Below are 24,001 nucleotides of genomic sequence, written 5' to 3'. Positions count from 1 at the left end.
AACTAATCTTTACTTCTTTCGATATTTGGAAATTGTTAGTAATGTAGTTGCAGGGAGTCCACCGGATCCAACAATATTTTGAAAGTGGTATATGAAACAAAAATGTTTGGGAACCAATGTTTTAGAATAATCCGATTGTATGAATTCCTTTTGTTGGATGGAATAGAAGTAGTCTGAGGTTGTTTCCTATCTCTGTTTTGTAGGTTAGGTTAGTCCGATAAAACACTGTAAATCGCGTCTAATACCTCAGGAATAAATGTACACCGGTCGCTAAGAATCTTAAAGTAGCCAAAAAGTAGCCATTTTGATCTTCCAAAGATAGTTCTCGACATATATTATTAGTGGTACCAAGAGTATTTAGTTTTTTAATCCAATCGCACTTTTCTTTCTTTTTAACATTTTTCTAACGTTGTAATTCATTAATTAAAAGTTCCCACACAATTTTTGCACTGTTTAGCCATGATTAAACGCAATAAAAACACGAATAAATAAAAAACGTACCACGAACAACTAGATGTTAGTTGCGGTTCGTTTCTGGTTGCCTTTAAAATCGAAAACTAGGTGGAGTTAATTGTGGCAACCCTGTATTTGGATGTAGCAGAATGTAATAAAGTTTAACAGCAGTTTTTATTGTCGATAGTAGACTTTTACAAAATTTTTTAAATATTCTAACAATTATTTATCTGAATGCTGAAAAAATATGTACGTCTCTGACTTATCGAGCGATGCCGATATTCTTTATGTAGTTTCTTCGTGACGTACAGTTGGAAGCATCAAAAGTGGATGTATGTGAACTAAGTACCGGTACTACTAAGTTTATTGGTTTGTAAGGATTTTGAAATGAAAGGTAAGATCAAGTCTTATAAATTTTGCAACGAAATTGCGTGTAAATGAAAGAAAATTTAGAAGACCCTCAAAAGGCTTGTGTTTAGCCAGCAATTTCTTAAAAACTTTAAGCAAAAGTCGTACACGATCAAAGTTCTAGCTATAGAATCAAAACCAAGACATCTTTTGGTGAAGTTCGTAATAGGAATTGCTTTCTTTCTCGCAAATTCAGACTTGTAAGTTTTGAAATGGGTAAAATAAAGGTATCAGTTGAAAGTCGTGATGAATTGAAAATCTTCTTTCGTAATATAGACTTATATACCTTTGAACTACAACGTGAAAAAATCAGCAGCTTTGTTGATAGAAAATGTTCAGGGTGAAGCCCCATGGGCTTGTTGATTTTACGGCTCGCTGTAACAAAATAATTTGATAAAAGAGGACTGATCAACGAGATCACTAAATAACAAGGAGATGGTGGTGCTTAAGTCATGAATTTTTTAAATATGGCCTAGCATAGTTGGAGAGCAGTACAAATCAGACAAACAACTGCTAAACTTTCAGGTAGATTTTGCAATGAAAACGTTCTATGTAAGAAAAGCGTCAGAATCAACAGTGGCCATCACCAAATGATCCAAGACCTAAAAAAGGACAAATAAGCGAGTCCAAAGTGAGAACGGTGCTTATTGGCTTCGTTCGTAGACACGGGATGGTATGTAAGTCAACAGAATGTGTTTAGACATCGCAAAAATTAGCATTTTCAATAGTATGATATCGCCATGAGCTGTTGGGGGTTTCAATCAAAGACTTCCAGAAGAGCTGTGAAGCTGGTATGTGTGTGTTGAGGCGGAAATGAATTACTTTGATGTTAATATCGAATTATCTTTGAAACCTTCAAATTACTTAGTTGTCAGATTTCATCATCATCATCAGCATCAAGTCTTTCAATCCCATGTGGATCGCTTTCGGCGCTTTAAATCCTTTTTTTTTGAGGTGGATTACTCCTCGTTTTCTAATTTTTATTTTCTTTATAGTTTGTCGTTTGTTTTGGCTGCTTTTGCTATTATTTTCCATTCTTTTCGGCTCCGGCATTTTTCTATATTATGTCCTCGTCTATTTCGTTTCTCCAAGTTTTTCTCGACCTGCCCCTTCTCATTGACCTTTGTTGAGTTGAGTCTTCGTGCTTTTATGTATCGCACTATATTCTCCTTCCCAAGCTCTTTCTCTATTCCTTCGTTTTTCTTTGCTTGGACATCTTCTTCTTCTGCTTTGTTTATTACTGTTGTTCCCATCGCATATGTGATTATTGGTCTTATTAGGGTTTCCTACATTTTTATTTTGTTTTGTTTGCTAATGTTTTTGTTTTTTACTGGGTTTTGGTTTCTTCCATAGGCTTGACAGCCTATTTGTATCCTTTCCTTTATCCTGTCTCTCGTTGTTTCCAGTTGGTTCGCCTTCTGTTCTAGTTTTCCTCCTATTTTGTTTTTTCCGCATTTAGTTCCAGTTCGCAATTTCTTGCTTCTTCTTTTAATGTGTCGTTCAACATGTGCTATGATCGTTACATGTTCTTATTTTGCAGTCCTGCGTTTCTCACAATGCCTTCCAAAATTATATTGAACAGCATTGGTGACATTGTCAGACTTGTATAGTGAAAAACCCAGTAGACTTAACGAAATATTCAATTTATCTCATCGACCTTTTCTACGTTGTATAAGAGACTTTTTTCTACAAAGAAACTTCCTTGAACAAAAGGTTTGTTTACATTATCATTAACCTGTTTTTGTTGTAACCAGGTCAGGTAGTTGACTCAAAATTCCTTTTGTAACAATAAAACATTTCAACATCCGAGCAATCCAATTCTGCTACACCTGAAGCGACAGTAATTCAGTAGTTCTCTAGAAAGATATCAAGATAAAATCGCTATTTCCCGGTAAAGAGACAACATCTTTCTAGAATAAAACACAGTTGATAGTTCTCTCACTCGAGACTACAGAAATTTTAGATAGTACAACTAAAAATGAAAAAAAATCTGGTTTTATTGAGTTGTACTAGCAACAAATGACTGTCTGGATTAATCTTCGGTTCCTTTCTTTCATTTTTGGTGGAACGTTGATGGAATTTAACGCACTCACGTATTAATTACACCGAGCGATTTCCAAACAATGTATATTCGTTCCATGTCGATGATTTTCGTCACAATAAATTTATGATATTTGTACTACAAAACGTGCGTTACGTCTATTTAATACGCTTCACCGACCGTAAATCTCTTTATTTTATAATATCCCTTCTAGATTTTACCGAAATGCAAATTCCCGATTCCCACTGTGTTCAATTATTGATTTGTTTTTCAAATTAGGCTCGTTAAAAGATTAACGCATGGTGGAAAGTGCGTGAATGCAAACACAAAACTTTTTTTTTTTTTTGGCAGATCCGTAACGACAAGAAATTTTAATAGTTTATCGTGTTGCTAGCGATTTCAGAATAGTTACTGGTGATAACGAAACCGGTTCAAAATTTAAATACATTTTAAAGCGGGTTCATAAGACACCGTGCTATTTGTAGAGGACACCGCCGCACATATAAATTCTCTCAACGTGCAATCCCAATTCTCCAGGAACAATTTTCGAATTGGTACGACACCTTGAGCGTAAGACTTTGGGTAATTTGAGAAAAACCTCTCACAATTAGCAGGGAAGCTGTTTATTCAGGAGTTAGAGTACCAAAATCTATTCCATAATCGAAGAGCAAAACCTTGGTACCACCTTCCAAAACTGCTTTTATTTTGCAAGTAGAAAATCTTCAAATACTACCAATACAAGCGCCGATTTATTCCCAATTTCGAGCTCGATGAATGATCTACAAACCATATATTTGATTCGTACTATTAAAGCAAACCAAATACCCCTGGGATCCATTGTCGTGAACTTAAGAAGGGTTCCAATCCTCCCGGCAACACTTAGCAAGACTATTTTGAAAATATCCTTCTTCAATGATTCCTCTATCCCAATTAGGTCAACTACGGCCGTCCCCAAGGAATAAAAAAGCCTTTGCGCCCTTCTACGTAGTCTTTACACCCCAATATTATATTATCGGAGCGTTAGATACACAAAAAACCACGCTGAATCAAGACTTCAAACCTGAGACCTTGGCGAAGGCAAGTTTTAGCTCTGAAGATAAATGGAATGCTACGATAGCCTCACCATAGCAGTTCTCCAGCTTTCTACACTGCAGAGGAACGTAGGAGACTGGGTCGCGATCAATCAACGACGTACGATGAAGAAAAAGAATAAGAAGAGCCCAATTTGTCATGACGAGTCACAAACCAACCAGAATCGATTGAGAGACGTAGGGAAGTAATGAAGAAGAAACAGTATATTAGTTAGTTACGGTGGTTTTCGAGGAGGAATATATATCAACAGAGACATAAGTGCTTTCCCCACTATATCAAAAATTATACACAAAAAGGAACCATGAAATCACCTCCAACACAACCCACAACTAAAACTATCTACTACTATTCTCCAAAAACAAATTAAAAATCTAAAATAAATCGTGTGATTGTCTAAATGATGAAAACTATAGAAATGACTCTGACCAAATGAAAACATCAAACAAAAGTGCTACAGAAGAAACAGAAAACACAGAAAACATAACAGAAGCCACAACACAGAATATTCAGCCTCAAAAATATTCCTAAGAGGTCCTACCACACCTCAAACATCAACAACAACGACCTCGTCAAATTTTGAAAGCCCACATTAACACGAAATACAGTAAATTCAAGCACTAACCTCAAAATGAGGAACAACTTCATTCCATGGCTTTTATCGATATTATAACCTATAAATTAACTGTCACACTTGAAGTTATGGAAAGCCCGCGAAAAATATGGCGTTCAAAATAAGTCAAATTTGACCGACAGTTCGAAAATGATTTTGACACAATATTTACTTTCTATCGAGAGTAAAGAATGAATATTCTCTATTATATTAATCGATAGATCACTTACAACATGTTTAAAGATACAATTAATTGCATAAAAGCAGTTAAATCCTCAATATATAATTAAATATACTATTTATTTACCATATTTGTTATATAAAGTTCAATTCAACCTAGCCGATTCTGTTTAGTTCTAGCTCTATTTAAATATTTATTGGACGGTTTCTCTGCGGGAATTCGTGTTTTAGAGTCTAATTAAATTTAAACACTGTTAAATATCACATTCAACCTACATCTTTACTTTATTGGGCATTACAAACAAACTTTTTGGTTTTATAGTTGAAATCACGTCATTCGAATGTAATTATATATTTTGGTGATTATTGTGTGGATTTCAACTAATCAGAACGATGAATTTAGTTAGAAGATACCGTATTATATTTACATTATATCATTTTTCTCCATAAACGAATTTTAATAAAAAAAAAATGTAATGACAGGTCGAAACACAGAAATTTTTCCATTTTCAAAAAATTCTTCACATACACTCACAAAATCTTTTCGTACAACCCTTGTATACAAATTGATGTACACTATATACAGTGTGAATAAAAAAAGTACGAATGTAAACAATTTATTTCTACAGCTTTCTAAATAAATATTCAGAATATGTATTATTTTGATTTTTGTGATTATTTTGAGTAAAATTATTCTTTTTTAGTCTTTCCTGTAATAAAATTTCCTCAGCCCACCCCATTTTCCGAGATATCACCCTTGAAAGGTGACGACTAGATTTTTTTTTCTATAATGTCTATTTTTTATAGACAAGGCACATTTTTCAAAAGTATCTACCATCAATTTTCGCGAATAATCACGTATGTGCAGATGAAAATCCCCATGAGATTATAGAGCACAGTCTTCAATAGTTATTTGTATGCCAAGGACTGAAAATGCTACTTTTTTGGACTCATCCAAGTATTTCAGCCGCGGCGTACACAACATTTTTTAGACGACGCAAAACATCAAAACTTTTTCAATTACATAAACATTTTATTTATTGAAAATATAATGTACTTCATAATATTTGCAATTTCACTACTAGTTTATTAATTTTCTTTCATTGTTATCCATTAATTTGGACAAAACTTCGTATAAATAAATAATTTCGGAAAAATAAAAATTTAAGGTTATGCAAAACCATCGAAGTGAAACTGTCAATTGTCAATAATGAAGTGGCTAAAGTCACATGTAAGGAAGTTAAACTTGGCTACTCCAGAACGCCCCGAAAGCGTTTTGCAGTACGGAACTGTCACTTTCACTACATGGAACTGGCTTATGTTGAGGGGGAGGTATTTTTTGGAAGAAACAGGATCAAAATTCACTCGGAACAAAAAACTATTACATTTATATATTCTAAATAGCTTTATCTCAGAAACTGTTGGTCTCAAATTGTAGGGAATTTAGTCTAATTTAAAAATGGGTATTGTCAAAAAACTAAAATTGCCAAAAACTGAAGTAAAGTCTAAAATTTCACGTTTTTTTCAATTTTTGATTAAGGTTTCGTTCAGCGCTAGATGTCGCAAACTTGGATTATTCATTGGGCCAACATCATTCGTGTTTAATTAACTTTTTTTTTACTTTTCCAGATTCTCGTGCATCCTGAGATGAATAGTACTTTCTTAGAAGTTGTCAACGAAACTCTTGTAGAAGAAGACTTACTGGAAGACAATCAAAAATATGACCTACCCAAATACGACTTTTTATTTTCAATAATAAAATATTTATTATTCATATTGAGCGCCCTATCCGATAGTCTTATACTTTTTTCTTATTATAAAGTGAAAATAATAAGAAACAGAAATAATTTGTTGTTAGTTCATTGGGCAAGCTTGAATCTGTACTATTTTCTACACCAATTGATTATATACGAATTAATATGTTCAATAATACTTGAACTTAAAAGCAGTCCAATATTTCTCGTGGTTTTATCGGGCACATGTTTGATTTTTAGTTATGTTGTAGCTTTAGCTTTACTAATAAGATGGACTGCACTTAATTTCAAGTATAGATTACTACAAAATATCGATATTTTCATAGAAAAATATTTAATTTCATTTGTCTATTGTTTGGGAGCAGTCATTTTCATTTGTGAATATTTACATCGAGAATTCGGAACTGCAGAAATAGGAGTTATTACCGTGGATACAGTAGTTATAGTAGCGATTATTTTTAATGTTCTAATATGCTTTGGGGTAGTTAATATGTCTAAAATGACAGTTTATATTTTATACGTAGCCAATAGCATTATAAGTTCAGTTATACCTTTGATAATGTACCATTACATGTTTGAATTCTTTATAAGTTCGTCATTTGTTATTGATCTCATATTTTTCACTAGGTTAATACCCCAATTGATTATATTCGGTCACCCTGTAATAGTAGTAGTAGTTTTATATAGATTCAGTAAAGATTTTAATACCGCATTTAAAGTTACCCTGAAAATTTTATCGAGGTCAAAAGAAGACTATAATGACTGGATAATTATTGATGAAATGGAAACTTGAAAAAGTAATATAACAGTTTAATATTTCAGTGTTTTTATTCTGTACAAATCACACTAAATAAATATTTATTGAGCCCTAACACGTACCACTTTTCAATAGCATTAGCTATTAGGTAGGTAATTTTATAAAGGGGCGGTTAATATGGATAAATTTTATGAAACAACAACAAATTAAGGACGATACGACTCGAGTGATTGGTTTTTAAAAAATGCAACCGCTCATTAAAGAAAAAGTGATATCTAAAATGATTTTTTTACAAAAGTTTTCGACAAATATACGATTTAAAAAACGCGAAATTATTTTTTTAATATATATTAAATAGTTCTAAAAATGTAACATAAAAACTATTATTTTTTCCATATTTTCGTATTTAAATAGGCCCATTTTATCACAGTATGCTATTCATTCTTTTTTTTGTCGACCAGTGTTATTAATATAATGTAGGTGACTTTATTAACATATTTGATTTGTTGGTTGTCTAAGTTTAATCATAGAAAAATATATTTCTGTGAGTTCTTCATGTCAGTGTCTTTGACATGACATTTCAACTTTTGGATAAGTTTATAATCTAACCTCCAAAATTAAAAAATTGAAGAACAACTAATCTTAACATAAAGAAACTTGCAAAAAAATAGGAAAGTGTACATTATATTATTATGTTTAATAACGTTTTTTAACTATTCTATACGTGAAAATAATCGATGATTTTACATGAAACTTACAGGGAGCTAATCTCTAAATCTGTCACTTGTCATATGTAATGAATTTACAACAGCATGGCCGTCATCAAAGTTTATATTTAATGACGTAGATATCAATTGAATCTCTATTATACAAGTACTTTTGAATGAAAAATGAAACTTCAATAATAAGGAATTAGTATTCTAAATACTTTTTTCTTCATGTCAGTGTCTTTGACATGACATTTCAACTTTTGGATAAGTTTATAACCTAACTTCCAAAATTAAAAAATTGAAGAACAACTAATCTTATCATAAAGAAACTTGCAAAAAATAGGAAAGTATGCATTATATTATTACGATTAATAACGTTTTTTAACTATTCTATACGTGAAAATAATCGAGGATTTTACATGAAACTTACAGGGAGCTAATCTCTAAATCTGTCACTTGTCATATGTAATGAATTTACAACAGCATGGCCGTCGTCAAAGTTTATATTTAATGACGTAGATATCAATTGAATCTCTATTATACAAGTAATTTTGTATGAAAAATGAAAGTTCAATAATAAGGAATTAGTATTCGAAATACTTTTTGATTTAGGTGCGCAAATATTTTTGTTTTTCCACTCTGTACTGATTTCCTACTATAAAATAACAACGACTTCATGGACATTCTGCGTTCTACAAATAATATATACATACAAGTTCGAAGATTTACATGTAAATGAGTTTATAAAATACATTTAAAGAAATCTTCATGTCGTACTGTAAAACTTGACAAGTAAACGCTACAGCGGAATGCATCAAGAATTTATACGTCCAGATACATGTTGTATTTCAGAATTTCTAGCAAATACATTTCGATATATGCGAAAAGTTTTCATAGTTTCATGATAACGCCAACCATGTAAACTAAAAGTATGGAAAACCAGTGTTGCCACATTTTCATATAATTCCCGTACATAAAAATAATTAAAACTAATGCAAAATACTACAGATAATTGGTGATCATCCAAACACACAGTTATAAGGACTGCTATAACCATTTAAAAGTAAATTTCTAATGTAATTTGCATGGCACGCAATTAAAATTGGACCTGAATGAATTTTGTCAACAGTACATCAGTTTTTTGAGGTTAGGTTTAATTAGGCCGTCTTTCGATATAATATGGATACAATACAGATATTTGAAATCAAAATGGTGCAATTTAAATGTCAAAAACTCCGAATAGACTATACATAGAGACGTAAAGAAAAAGAAAAACATTTACCAGACTTCACCAGATTACAAAAGCACACTATTGTATACACGTGAAGTTGCGTAAACAATTGTTTCACCTGGCTTTCACTCAAGCATGAAATTGTATCTCTTTGAATGAGAATAACTTCTAAAGTTGACGCAAAGTTACCCAAGCAAGGTTTGAAACACATTCCCCATTATTCGTAGCGGATAAAGTTTATTTTCATCCTCTCATCTAACATTGGTAAGTGTTCCTCTGAGATTGAGATGGATAAAGTTGGCAAATTCGTTTCGTTTAGCATTCGGAGAAATTAATAACCTCGTATAACAATTTCAGTAACTAGATAATTGATTCATATTCTCGTTTTTTTTTCGTCATAAATGAAATATAATACAATGGGAGAAGCGTTGAATGTATCGTATTCTGATGCAGCATTTGGTTATAATCAACTGTTTGTGGTTGCCGAATGTTTGAGTGATCTGTGGTAAGCAATCATTTTATTTATTCGAATTATCATGAAAATTATATCACACAATTAAATATACCACAGGAAACATCGAATATTGTTTGTTTCAAATTATATTTTAATTTAGATAGTCCAAAATTGCAGATTTTGTTTCATCAATTGACTGGGTTTGTCTACCACCAAACGGTAAGTTGTCGAAAAAATTAACATGAGAAAGGAAGAAGCTAAAATATTGCTGAAAATATACAAATAAAGACCTAGAAGAAGTGCTGAAGAACACAAGATTAAGATAGTTGGGATATATTGGGAAAGCTGGACCGGAAACAGATATAAGAATGATGATGGAGCGGAGTCAGAGTGAGAAAAGAAGAAGAAAACCTAGTTAGACACAGTCGGATAACTTGAATATCTATTTGGACATAAAATAGATAAGGAATTGGAAAAAATGGTTATGGATAAGCAGAAATGGTGAACAAGCTGAAGACGACTACTCAGTTCCATCAAAAAAGCTCCGCCATAAAGGACGTGGGATCATTATATATACGACTAAGTTCGTAAGGAACTGAAGCCGAAGGACCTACTCCATTTAGCCATCATCTGTAGTGTTCAAGGTATCTAAACAACCCACAATCACCATGAATGTTGTCGCAATCAAATTGGGTACATTAAGGGTATATATTCCACACCTAGGGGTCGTTTAGGATAACTAGCTCAAAGGTAAGGTAGACCACGGTACAGATATAAATATTTGTTGGATAACATGCAAGTTCAAACTTGATTCAGCTTCTAGTCATTAGGTGCTGAGGAAGTTAGAATTCTTGTCCTGGTAGCCGTGAAAGATCGAGCTTCCATATGATTCTGACTCCAGGTGAGAATTTTGCTCTGTGATTCGTTTTTGTTTGTTCAAAAAAAAACGTTCGTTGGGAAAAAGATGAGCGCAAACGGTGTAGAGAAATCAAAGACGCATCTACAGATTTGGAAACACTTGGAAGCGATGTATTTCAAAACCTACGAGGAAGTTGTAGCCTATCTTCGCGGGGCGGCGGCAGACTTCGACGCCACGTCCATTAATCTAAACTAAACTAAATAGAGGAAAGTCTGAGCTTTACAAACACGTATTAATCAAAACTGATTAACATGTTTTTCATTATGAAAATTCATTGGGAACGTTTTTTGTATGAACAAACCTCGTAATATATATTATAGAACAATATGAAAGAATTTTACAAGGAAAACAATCCAGTGACCCCAGAATTAGGTAATACAAAGAAAATCCATCTCACTGATTACAACAGTGAAATAAAATAAGCGTACCGATTATGACAAGTTAAGTGTGCTCTAAGAAGACGAGTGTCAAGATCGACATTTCACAGAGTGTGTTAAATGGAACGAGACAGGACTCGTAATGTGGGTTAGCCAGTCGTAAACTGTCTTTTCTTATTTGTAATCGTTGCTACAACCTAGTGGAAGACAAAAAGTTTAGTATATAGACCCAGAAACAAACTGGTATGAGTTACATGAAGAAAAATCTAGAATATTCTAAAAACTAATACGCAAAAATAGAATATTTTGTAAACATGTGTCAGCGTTTATTTTAATATAAATTGTTGTAAACACTTTTTAATGAATTGTAGTCGTGCGGTCACGATTTTTGTTTATTATCCTTTATATTTAATTTATTAAATGTATTCGATAAATTATCTAAATCGTTCATAAAATATATTCAAATATCAATAAATTATCAACTGATATAAAGTTCTCATTTGAAATTGGTCCTACAGAAAAATTATTAAAAGCTTTACCAGTAAATGTATTAAATTGAGAAATTTTGATAGATAAAACTTATTTAGGAAAAGTCTATATAGCACAGAACGGCTACGCAATAGTTGAAATAATAAATGAAACAATTTCTATAACTTTGAACCTCTTAACGTTTATCCTTTTGAAACTACTCAATACGAAATTTTAACTTTAATTATTTAGCAGAGATGAAAAAGGAAAATGAAATGAAAAGACACAGATACAGAAAAATTAGATGCATGTGGACAACAAAAATTAAATGAAAAAACAGATTTAGCAAGTGGATTTCATCAAATTCAAATATCAATATATAATAAAATAATAAGTCTTGGCATTTACAGTAATTTGAAGTCCTGTCCCTCGATGAACGTATATTTCGTGCTGTAGTATTAAAACTTGACCGCACGAATCCTACTGACTGCGCCAGTTATATTTTCGATGTCCGAAAATTTATTTTTAAGAATTTATTAAACTCAAAATTACAATATCTTATAAAGTAGAATTAATTGTAGTTAATTCGCTTGTGAAATTAATTCTGTTTATTCAACTTGCAATTTTGAGTTAATAAATTTTTAAAAATGAATTTTCGGACATCGAAAATAAAACTTGGTAGTTTTTCATTATATTATTATAAATATTATCGATATAATATAGATTAATAAATTTTTTTCGGTTACATTAATTAAATTTCCACGAAAAAAACCAACATTCATTCAATATATTTATCCAATAAGAAAAACGGTTTTCTTTATGAGTATAAAAACTAATTTATCTGTCAGAATTATGTAGAATTTTGACAGATGACATAAAGCACTGAATAAGCTGTTTACACACACTCAAAACTACAGGCGCGTTTCGAAGTTATTACTTGGTTATCGAAACGCGTGTCAGACAACATAATTGGTGTAGTGGTGGTGTAAACAGTGTAATCTGTAGATATATCTATGATCTAAGATCAGATAGATAATCAGTTGATTGCAAATCTTAATCCAGAACGAGATTTTGATCACTGTTTCCGAACATTGCTCTCAATTTTCGGCGGAAATTTTATATTTAAAACAAATTTTTATTGATTTTTTCGTAAGTTAATTCTTCCGAGATATTCATTGATTTGTATAATACGAGGGAGGGTCAAATATTATAGAGATATTTATCAATCACTGAAAATATTTACAAAAATTCACGGTTTTTCTAGGTGAATTTACATAGTTCCTTGGGAAACTCGAAATATTAATCACTGAACTCGACAACTCGGAAAGCCTCTACATTGTGTTGAATTTTTGACCTCCGAGGGCTAATTTCAGTATTCCAAACATGTGGAAGTCGCAAGTTGATAATTTTGGACTGTTAGAGGGCGTTTCAAGCGATAAGCGGGTTTCACGTGTATTTTTAGAGAATACAGAACACAAAATCTTATCCGCGGACATTATTTATTTTGGTTACACTTCGATTTCGGGATAGTGTAGTGTATTGAAGATTTGCCTTAAAAAACCGTCTCCATCCGCCTCGATTTACGTCAGCAAGTGGTGACTTCATGAATTTTTGACCAAATTTCAACGGTTTGGTTAAGTTCATCTGAAATTTTTCGAACAATCACTCCACGGTCGTCCCAAATGAGTTGTTTCATACGACGAATGTTGTCTGGTGTGATGCTGGTCACGGTTGACGTTCGTGCGGCTCATTCTCAACGGTTTCACGACCATCATATGACGGGAATTGACGATTTTCAAAGTTCAAATAACCACGTGGCAATCCGTCAACTAACAGCATCACCCACTGGTCTTCGAGAGTCAGTTTCTGACCAAAAATGAACTGATCCGGGTTAGTTTAGATTCGGGTCATGATCAGGTTGAACCGATCGTAGTTTCCGAGAAGTTCTTGAATAATTTTTTTTGTTACAGATTTTTTGAACTGCTCAAAAATGACGGACGGACAAAACGTAACCAAACTAGCTAACGATCCTTTGGACGCGAACGAGAAAGATTTCCACGATCGTATCTTACAAACTTATTTGATTATAGGATACATGGATTACGTTACAGAAAACGTCAGGGTGATGATCAACTTACTAAGTGTAGCCGCAAACGTATTTATCATTGCGATAATGAAGAAAAGCAACAAATTCACATCGAAAACCGACAGATTAATATTTCATTACGCTGTATGGCATACAATCTATTCGTTCTCATACGATTTGATCGAGGATTTCTTGGGAGTAACTGGTTTATACATTCACGTTCCGTTTGCCGTTTATATGATTTTATTCGAAATAGCGAAATCGGGTCTTTATTTGGTATATTTTTTTTCATTAGGCTTAGGAATTGATTGGTTGCTTAATATCCACAATTTTAAGTTGGGAGAAAGATGTAGTCGATTCAATGAGAATTTACTGTACGTTATGTACGGAATGGGGATTTTTTTATCTATCATAGTATTTGTATCTTTATGGTTCAGTTATATCTACTGGAAAATAAAATCTATTACATCGAAAACTATTTACTACTCGATATTCTTTATAATTTTAGTTTTGAATAAGTTAAAACGTACTAATGAATCTGCTTTAAATAAACAATCTTATAATCTAACTGTGGCTAATATTATCATTTTTCCTTGGATGCCTTTATATATTTATCAGCAATTGTTATCTTTCACGTACGGTCATTTCGTTTTACATAGTATAGTTTTGTATACTATATTTTTACCTCAATGGATTTGTAATTGTAATTCCATTGTTATTTTTATGATCTTGTTTAATTTGAATAAATATTTTGAATTGGGGTTCTGGGGATTGTTCAAAAGACGCGCCAAAAATTATGTCGTAGACACGGAAAAACTGGTTGAAAACGAAGAAGATAATAATCAAGAAAGTAGAACCGTTCCAAGTGATCAAATCTATTTATGAAAGCAGTAGTGGATTCCAATCAAGTTAATTTTCACGAATTAAGATAAATGATTTGCATTGTGAATTATATAATAAATTTTTATATTATCGATTGTTTTTTTCATAATCTCTAATAAAAATTTGAATAATGAATCAACTTTATAACGTATGCTATGGCGGTTTATGCTCATATTGTCAGGTCTTCTTCAACTTCAATATTGCATTGAAATTTTTTATTTTCAAAGAAATTCTACATCACACAGATGTGGTAGATGTAGTCCATTCGCGTCGCCCTAGATACCATCCAACGCTTCGGATCTAGGAGACGTGATTTAGCTCTATCGGAAATAAAGTTGAAATCAACAACATCCATGGTTTACCTTGTTCATCCTAGATACTCGCCATCTTAGTTAGGAGTCACATATCGTCCCAGAGGAAGAGAATCTTGAGCAGTCAGAATCGTACAAACTGTTCTCTGAAGAAATAGTTCCAAGTAGACCATAGATGTTTGCACGGAACGTATAATGTAAGTCAAACATTTTTAGAAGAGAAGAAGAAGAAAGCGAACTCGTTGTGTCTCATGTTTGCTTCATGCAGATTGGGAACTTCCTCGGATTTAATTCGTACCAAAAAAGGAATAAAAACGACATTTTCCAACAACTACCGTTCGATTGCTTTAGTTCCAGTCATGAGAAAGTTGTTAGCTAGCAAATTTTGACATATCTTCATCAGTAAATGGCTTTCGGAAACATACATCAATCGGAGATATCGTCCATCAACGTATGGACTGAAGCAATAGGGGAATATGGGAAGTCCCTAGCAATCGTACTGGACATACCAAAGGGTTTGCTATGCCAACCTTCTAAATAAATTAAGAAGATATGTTTTGTCGCCCTCACCACCTTACTAACTACTATATTTTTCTTTCCAAACTTAATATTTTCTCTTGAGTGCCAGTTTTCTTCTTAACCAACCAAAGCTCCTTGTTTGGTTGCACTGTTTCAAGGACATAAACAGTTTTATAATGCCCAGTTTTATATGTAATGGACGAAGGACAATTTAGTCACGAGATACCAATGAGTTCTGGACTATATTTTTCTTTCCAGACTTAATATTTTCTCTCGAGTGCCAGTTTTCTTCTTAACCAACCAAAGCTCCTTGTTTGGTTGCACTGTTTCAAGGACATAAACAGTTTCATGATGCCCAGTTTTATATGTAATGAAGAGAGGACAATTTAGTCACTAGATACTAATGAGTTCTGGACTATATTTTTCTTTCCAGACTCCATATTTTCTCTCGAATGCCAGTTTTCTTTTTAACCAAAGCTCCTTGTTTGGTTGCACTGTTTCAAGGACATAAACAGTTTCATGATGCTCAGTTTTATATGTAATGGACGAAGGACTATTTAGTCACGAGATACTAATGAGTTCTGGACTATATTTTTCTTTCCAGACTCCATATTTTCTCTCGAATGCCAGTTTTCTTCTTAACCAAAGCTCCTTGTTTGGTTCCACTGTTTCAAGGACATAAACAGTTTCATGATGCCCAGTTTTATATGTAATGAAGACAGGACAATTTAGTCACTAGATACTAATGAGTTCTGGACTATATTTTTCTTTCCAGACTCCATATTTTCTCTCGAGTGCCAGTTTTCTTCTTAACCAAAGCTCCTTGTTTGGTTCCACTGTTTCAAGGACATAAACAGTTTCATGATGCCCAGTTTTATATGTAATGAAGACAGGACAATTTAGTCACTAGATACTAATGAGTTCTGGACTATATTTTTCTTTCCAGACTCCATATTTTCTCTCGAGTGCCAGTTTTCTTCTTAACCAAAGCTCCTTGTTTGGTTCCACTGTTTCAAGGACATAAACAGTTTCATGATGCCCAGTTTTATATGTAATGGACGAAGGACTATTTAGTCACGAGATACTAATGAGTTCTGGACTATATTTTTCTTTCCAGACTCCATATTTTCTCTCGAATGCCAGTTTTCTTCTTAACCAAAGCTCCTTGTTTGGTTCCACTGTTTCAAGGACATAAACAGTTTCATGATGCCCAGTTTTATATGTAATGGACGAAGGACTATTTAGTCACGAGATACTAATGAGTTCTGGACTATATTTTTCTTTCCAGACTCCATATTTTCTCTCGAGTGCCAGTTTTCTTCTTAACCAAAGCTCCTTGTTTGGTTGCACTGTTTCAAGGACATAACCAGTTTCATGATGCCCAGTTTTATATGTAATGGAGGGAGGACAATTTAGTCACGAGATATTAATGAGTTCTGGACTATATTTTTCTTCCCAGACTCCATATTTTCTCTCGAGTGTCAGTTTTCTTCTTAACCAAAGCTCCTTGTTTGGTTCCACTGTTTCAAGGACATAAACAGTTTCATAATGCCCAGTTTTATATAGAATGGAGGGAGGACAATTTAGTCAATAGATACTAATGAGTTCTGGACTTTATTTTTCTTTCCAGACGCCATATTTTCTCTCGAGTGTCAGTTTTCTTCTTAACCAAAGCTCCTTGTTTGGTTCCACTGTTTCAAGGACATAAACAGTTTCATGATGCCCAGTTTTATATAGAATGGAGGGAGGACAATTTAGTCACGAGATATTAATGAGTTCTGGACTATATTTTTCTTCCCAGACTCCATATTTTCTCTCGAGTGTCAGTTTTCTTCTTAACCATAGCTCCTTGTTTGGTTCCACTGTTTCAAGGACATACAAAATAGGGAAAATTTGTTGACCGAGAAGGATGTTCTTCATTTTTACATCGACATTGGAGAAAATGTTTTACTTCTGTTCGAGGAGCCAAAGATAACAGCTATTATTTTTAGTAGCATTAGAAAAGTTGAAGCTTCGTTGGAAAAGTGTAGAGATGGCAGACAGCTGTGTCCTTGTTTTTATTTGCCTCTTTCAATGTTTTGGAATCTTTCCAATCGTGGAAAAAAGTCACACGTACTAAGTCAGGCGATAAGATGCGTGGGGTAGCGTAATTATACAAAAATTATTGAGGGGGCTAATACATTGTCATGGTGGTACAACCAGTCTACCACAAATCTGTTTCTTTTTTCGAAAAATTTCCAAATAGAAGTTTTGACCAGAAGAAACGATTTCTGCATGAAATACGCCTTTGATATCAATATTTGATACTTTTTTTTCAGGGAAAAAATACATACAGACAGAATGAAAGCAAACTAAATGGTTTTCCCGGATTTCCTAAATCAAAAATTTGTACTTTCCATGAACAAAAATTGGAAAAATATTGCAATGATTACGTTAAAAGCCTTTATCGCATGCAGAAAATTCAACGGTTTGTTTTCAATACAAATGCGTGTAAAGTAGAAAATTTTTGTACCGATCTGTCTTTATCAAATTGTTTATCTCATTTTTTCAACTTCTCCAAATTAGCAATTCTTCGTAATTACTTCGTAATTCTCATCAGTATGGTTTAAAAGTGAGTCAAATGTAATAATAAAACGAGCTAATACACCGAATAGCATAATTATTAAACGAGTTTGCTGTAATTTTCTTAAATACCGTTTATGCCCATCAATTTGAACTGTGTAGGTTCGGTAGTAACCAACCATTATCTTGTTTAAATGCGTAGTAGACTGAGTCTACTTACAATAGTGGCGTTGTGGCTTTATTGAAAATTCAGTAAGTATTTTGACATACTTTTTACGTAAATTTTAGCACCTAGATTTATAAGATCCCACTTAAAAGTTGAAACATGAAAGCAATGATTAAACACAAATTATTTCGTTTCATTTTGAATTTATTCCATAATAAATTGAATACAAGTTAAAGATCTTAACTTATTACGTCTAGATACAGAAAAAAATACGGCAGCCATTTTCACAGATCACCACTGAGTTCGGAGATATTTGAGATAAATCTTTGGTTCTGACGGAAAGGTTTTTTGATACAATATATTTGATCTAATATTAATTTGGATTAAAAAAATGTTTAAAAAAGTCCCGAGGTACTATTTCCGATATTTAAGCGGATGCGTCTCGGCACGCTCTCCGTCAGTGGAAAAGGGATCAGTTCACCTGTGTAGCGGGTAGCCTAATTCGTTGTTGGTTCCAAGATCGAGAAGTTGAACTAACAATAAAAAAACTTGACAACTTAAAATGATATACATGTTTCACCTTTTTTTTTATTGTTAATCAAATAAAATTGTTGTGGGAAATTTAATAAATAAACAATCTTTAATAGTTTTTTTATAAAACGTTTATTATATGTAAAATTTTTCAACAACTTACTTATTTACATTTACATAATAAAATTTATATAAATATATATAAAGCACAAGGGGGGTTTATTCGGACAGACTGGGCCGATGTTTATGATTATATCGTATTCTAACTCCTAAAAGTCGATAAAAAAATGAACAAAAATGCACTGTGAGAAATATTGTTTTTAAAAGTTTGAATGGCATAAAGTAAAATCAGAAAAAATAAAAAGTTTTTTTGAAGAAATATATCCCAAAACTTGAAAAACAACTAAAAAAAAACAAAACAAAGAGTTTAAAAATGATGATAATTCTAAAATTGGTCTCAAAAATAAATATTTGGACCAATTTACAAGAATCTTTATATACAACTTGCCAAGTTATTTATCAAAAATAGTTTTATAAAATAGACCTGAACGAAATGTTGAAATTAAATAGATTAAATTAGAAAAAATGTCAACTTATGTTAACGATTTAGTTATTTAGTTGTTACATTACTTATTTACAAGTGGAATTTAAAAAAATTAATAGCTACAAAAAAAGTAAAATCTACGAAAAATGTTTTTAACTTACCTGAAATTCAATTTAAAAAAAGGCACACTTTCCCTTGTCCGATTTTAAAACGGTAAACGGCGTATTGTACACGATTTCTTCGAGAATCACGAAAGTACAAAGCCGAGTCCTTTGGTTGTTACGGATAGTTTGGTGTGGAGTTGTAAAGTGAAGGGAAACGGGCGCGCCGGCACGCTCTCCGTCATTAGTGAAGGGAAAGGAGACTGCGCACCGTCAGTGGGTAAGGAATTGGTATGAGTTTAAACGTTGCAGTAAGTTCGTATAATACTTGCCGTTTATAGTTTTTTCTTTTTCAAGATAGTCAATGAAACTTATCGATGAACACATACCCATGACTATACCAAAAAACGGTTGCCATTAGGCAAACACGGCATCCAACAAGCGGTTACCCATGCATAATTCTTCAATCAGTTTAAGTCACATGCTTTCTTTTGATATACTGATATGTCTCTCTAACCTCAATCTGACGGTAGTGGTGAACTGTTATCGTTGGTTGCTGCAGTTTTTCGCCGTCTTCAAATAATGATGCCGAGTCTAGCAATTTTTTCATTTGCATAGTTGTATCATCATTTAAAAACAAATATTTAATAATAGTTTGATACTTAATATTATAAATTTCCAGAGAAATATCCACTAGGCACTTATCCTGTTGTCAAATAGAAACTAAGCGTCTAAAATGGCTGGAATTTTATGTATTTCCCAACTTATATTAAACTGAAGGTAAACTAAATCCTAATTGATTTACCTGTTTTATACCAAATCATCCACCAATAAACCTTCTCCAGCGGAAAAACTTTGACTTTGACAGGAATCTTCAAATTTATTCCTTGATTACTAAACTATAGAGTAAGGACTGTAAGGAATTGGCCCTTTATCCCTATGGCCAATCTCCATTTCCTGGTAAGTCGATACAATAAGGAAAAGACCTTTATCGAGGGTGTAGGTGTATTCAGATCGTGATAGGTTTAAGAAATCTCTATGCGAAACTACGTTTTCACAAAACCAAAATGAAAAACAAGAAAAATTTGCTCCGATATCTATTTATACAAAAGGATTGGGAGGAGTGGGTTTTTAATCGGTTCATAAATCCAAAAATACATTAAAATAATTGTTGTGTAATCCTAAGGATGATAAGTATCAAATTTAGAAAAGAACGGTTTATATGAAATTACCTGTTGTGATTGTGAAGTATATTGGGCAGACTAAGAGATCCGTTATTGGACGGTTTAAAGAGCACCGTCATAATCATGATATAAATAATAATATTGTAAAATTTTTAACAAATGTATCCAACAATAAATTGTTACATTCGAAAGCATTTAAATTGTTAAATGTAATAGTAGCTTAAATAGGGATAAAGGGCCTTTCAGCACATGTTTATAGATGGAAAATTTAGTATCAAAAACGGTAAGTCAAGTTGATAAGTTTACCTTCAGTCTCTGAAGACGATAACTTGGTTATCGAAACGCGCGCACAGACATTGTAATTGTGAATGTTGGTGTAGTGGTTCCAACTTTATTTTTGAATAATTTGTAATTATATTAATAAAGCTGTATATCTCTAGAAATTAGCGCAAATCGAATGTTATCTATTTCAATGGAAAAATCAACAGATTTAATCAAATCGCCGTTTGAAATTAACGTTTACATCTGAATCTTGGATCAATGATTCCATGAATTTCACTGTTCTAAACTTTATTAAGACATACTAGAACAATTATAATCCGCGCGAGTGATTATCAGACATTTGGCAAACTCCAAATACCGATAAACTTCGCATCTGCAAAATACAAATTGATTAAATGTACAACTTGACGAAAATTAATTCTGATTCATATATGAAATGAAAATAACAAATTTTGTATTTATTTTCACAGGCATGGCAGATAATTCGTCGGTTTGGGAAGACGATCCCCATTTAGAAAAACACGGTAGAAGCTGGCTGGAATATCTGGCGTTAACAACAGATTACTTAAGTATCCCGCTTTGTTTTTTGGCTGTTCTAGCAGATTATTCACTTATATACACCGTTTTGAGGTACCGAAGATTAAAAAATAGAACTAACTATTATCTATTGAATTTCGCAGTTTTCCATCTTGTTTATATTATATCCACACCGTTATTTTATTTAATATTAGATATATTTTATAAGGATGGAATGGAAATTAATTGGTATTGCACGTGGTCTAGAGTGGAGAACTTCGGTATGGCTCTTCTTCTGACCTTCATAGCCGGTTATGGAGTCGACGTTTTAATCGAAGATCACAAACCCACTTGGTTCTCGAAATACAGGGAGAGATATTTTTATCTATTTTCGTTTTTTTATTTCTTACATTTTATGATATATTTAATTTCGGCGAGTATATGTTTCAAAGAAGCTTTTAGAAACAACTTCAATTTCTATTTTTTAACAATTTATTATTTATTGGAGGTGATATTCTTATTATATTTAGGTATTAGTGATAAATATGAAAAATCGAACGCTCTAACAATATCAATAACAATTCTTCTAATTTGGTTACCGTTATTTTTCGTTTATAATTTATTGAATTTCGTTAAAGATACGAATGTCGAATTTTTTTTGTGGTATTCGGCGTTTTTGCCGGAATATCTGGCGTATAGCTCGCCGATAATTGTTTCTTGTCAATTATGGAAATATAACAAGCATTTTAAAACGGCTTTCAGAAAATTATTCAAAAGGCACGTGTCTTTTCCAGATTACGAAGAATTGTTCATGAATGAAACTAAAATCGATGACGATGACAAGATGTAAATATCGCTTCTATGTATATATATCTATTTACGTAAAAATAATAAAAAATAGTTAAATACCCTTCATTTGTTTTTGTACGAACCCAATTACACACTATATTATACAAGTTATGTCAAAATCCCAAAAGATACGTAGTGGGAGTCAAAATGTTTGTACAGCGCTTTTCAATTTTATCTTCGCTGTTAAAGATTTCATCTCTTAACTCTTAACTTCAGCTTTGCGAACAAAAAAATAGTCGTGGAGGGTCAGATCGGGGTTATATGGTAGCGGTTCCATCTTCACACGTTCGTTTACTTGAAGCGGTTTGGACTGGAGGATTTTCATGATACAAGCGCACACCTCGTATGATTTTACAGCTTTTTTTTCCTATAATTCTTTAACGTAACTGCTTATTGTAGCCATCAATTTTTTCGTGACCTTATGGATGGAATATACTGAGTATAAAGTGTGATTGAGTTCAAAGAACGAAGTAGTCGAAACGGGCCTTCAGAGAGAAGATGTAGAAGACCACCAACGAAAACATACATCGAAAATGCGATGATAAATAGTGGAGGAGTGGAAAGATAAATAATTGTGGAAGACGAGAAAAACAAACTCATGAAAGAAAATGCGTTAAAAGAAGTTGAGGAATAGTTTCTAGTTTTTAAACAGTGTATTATTATATAGATTTCGTGGATCCTAAAACTTTGGCTCGATGGCTTTTGGACGGGTTGGAATTCCATCATGTTTCGTCACTCCACTCCATACCCGATGAGTCTCGGCACTCACGTCGTTCCATTGGCGCGCTACCACGCCATTTGGCTTAATGGAACGATAGTTCCAATATCCCAAAATCTAAAACCCCGAAAAATGTTTGTACAGCGCTTTTCAATTTTATCTTCGCTGTTAAAGATTTCATCTCTTAACTCTTAACTTCAGCTTTGCGAACAAAAAAATAGTCGTGGAGGGTCAGATCGGGGTTATATGGTAGCGGTTCCATCTTCACACGTTCGTTTACTTGAAAGCGGTTTGGACTGGAGGATTTTCATGATACAAGCGCACACCTCGTATGATTTTACAGCTTTTTTTTCCTATAATTCTTTAACGTAACTGCTTATTGTAGCCATCAATTTTTTCGTGACCTTATGGATGGAATATACTGAGTGTAGAGTGTGATTGAGTTCAAAGAACGAAGTAGTCGAAACGGGCCTTCAGAGAGAAGATGTAGAAGACCACCAACGAAAACATACATCGAAAATGCGATGATAAATAGTGGAGGAGTGGAAAGATAAATAATTGTGGAAATGAAATACAACGGAGAATTAATAAGGCAAAATGTAGAAGAAGAAGTTTAGGAGAATAAAATGGCGAGCTCGGAGGGAAAAAACAGGATAAGAATTTTTTGGAACAGTGGAAGACGAGAAAAACAAACTCATGAAAGAAAATGCGTTAAAAGAAGTTGAGGAATAGTTTCTAGTTTTTAAACAGTGTATTATTATATAGATTTCGTGGATCCTAAAACTTTGGCTCGATGGCTTTTGGACGGGTTGGAATTCCATCATGTTTCGTCAATCCACTCCATACCCGATGAGTCTCGACACTCACGTCGTTCCATTGGCGCGCTACCACGCCATTTGGCTTAATGGAACGATAGTTCCAATATCTTAAAATCTAAAACCCCAAAAAATAGATAGACAATTAGATAAATGATGAAAAAACAGGCCAAATATCATTCCATTAATCAATGGTGAATCCATAATTACATATTAATGTAAAAAATATTCCTATTTTGCTCATAATAATGCTCTAAATAAACAAATCGTTGTTGATTTTGAAAAACAAGGCACCAATTTGGCAAAATGCTTGTTCATACTTGTCTAAAATATTCCATGTGCCTAATTTTTCTCGATATCTTGATCAATAAGTTTGTACAGATTAGGTGTAATAATTTTCGAGCCATGCTTATGGTCAATGGGATTTTTTTCGATTAATAAATAATGCTAAATCAATACATTCTTTTGGGCAGCCTATTGG

At 32.9% G+C, this 24,001-nt stretch overlaps 4 protein-coding genes across 7 annotated transcripts in view; 3 read left to right on the top strand and 1 right to left on the bottom strand.

Annotated features, from left to right (window-relative positions):
* The window catches only part of LOC130449574 (somatostatin receptor type 2-like), a 231,419-nt gene that overhangs the window by 50,378 nt on the left and 157,040 nt on the right, over positions 1 to 24,001 (bottom strand). The gene's annotated exons all lie outside the window — the stretch shown is intronic.
* Positions 752 to 7,351, top strand: LOC130449580 (uncharacterized). Its single transcript, XM_056787508.1, has 2 exons — positions 752 to 847; positions 6,414 to 7,351. Exon 2 carries the CDS (start codon positions 6,432 to 6,434, stop codon positions 7,329 to 7,331), a length of 900 nt encoding a protein of 299 aa, XP_056643486.1. The 5' UTR covers positions 752 to 847; positions 6,414 to 6,431; the 3' UTR covers positions 7,332 to 7,351.
* LOC130449576 (uncharacterized) lies at positions 9,631 to 14,550 on the top strand. The gene is made up of 2 exons (XM_056787503.1): positions 9,631 to 9,741; positions 13,425 to 14,550. The coding sequence occupies exon 2, from the start codon at positions 13,445 to 13,447 to the stop codon at positions 14,423 to 14,425; it is 981 nt and encodes a 326-aa protein (XP_056643481.1). The 5' UTR covers positions 9,631 to 9,741; positions 13,425 to 13,444; the 3' UTR covers positions 14,426 to 14,550.
* Positions 17,911 to 22,049, top strand: LOC130449581 (uncharacterized). Its single transcript, XM_056787509.1, has 2 exons — positions 17,911 to 18,066; positions 21,093 to 22,049. Exon 2 carries the CDS (start codon positions 21,095 to 21,097, stop codon positions 21,986 to 21,988), a length of 894 nt encoding a protein of 297 aa, XP_056643487.1. The 5' UTR covers positions 17,911 to 18,066; positions 21,093 to 21,094; the 3' UTR covers positions 21,989 to 22,049.

The sequence above is a fragment of the Diorhabda sublineata genome, chromosome 10 (genome assembly GCF_026230105.1).
Source record: "Diorhabda sublineata isolate icDioSubl1.1 chromosome 10, icDioSubl1.1, whole genome shotgun sequence".
Classification (NCBI taxonomy): Eukaryota; Metazoa; Arthropoda; class Insecta; order Coleoptera; family Chrysomelidae; genus Diorhabda; species Diorhabda sublineata.
This window is presented reverse-complemented; position numbering and strand designations above follow the sequence as displayed.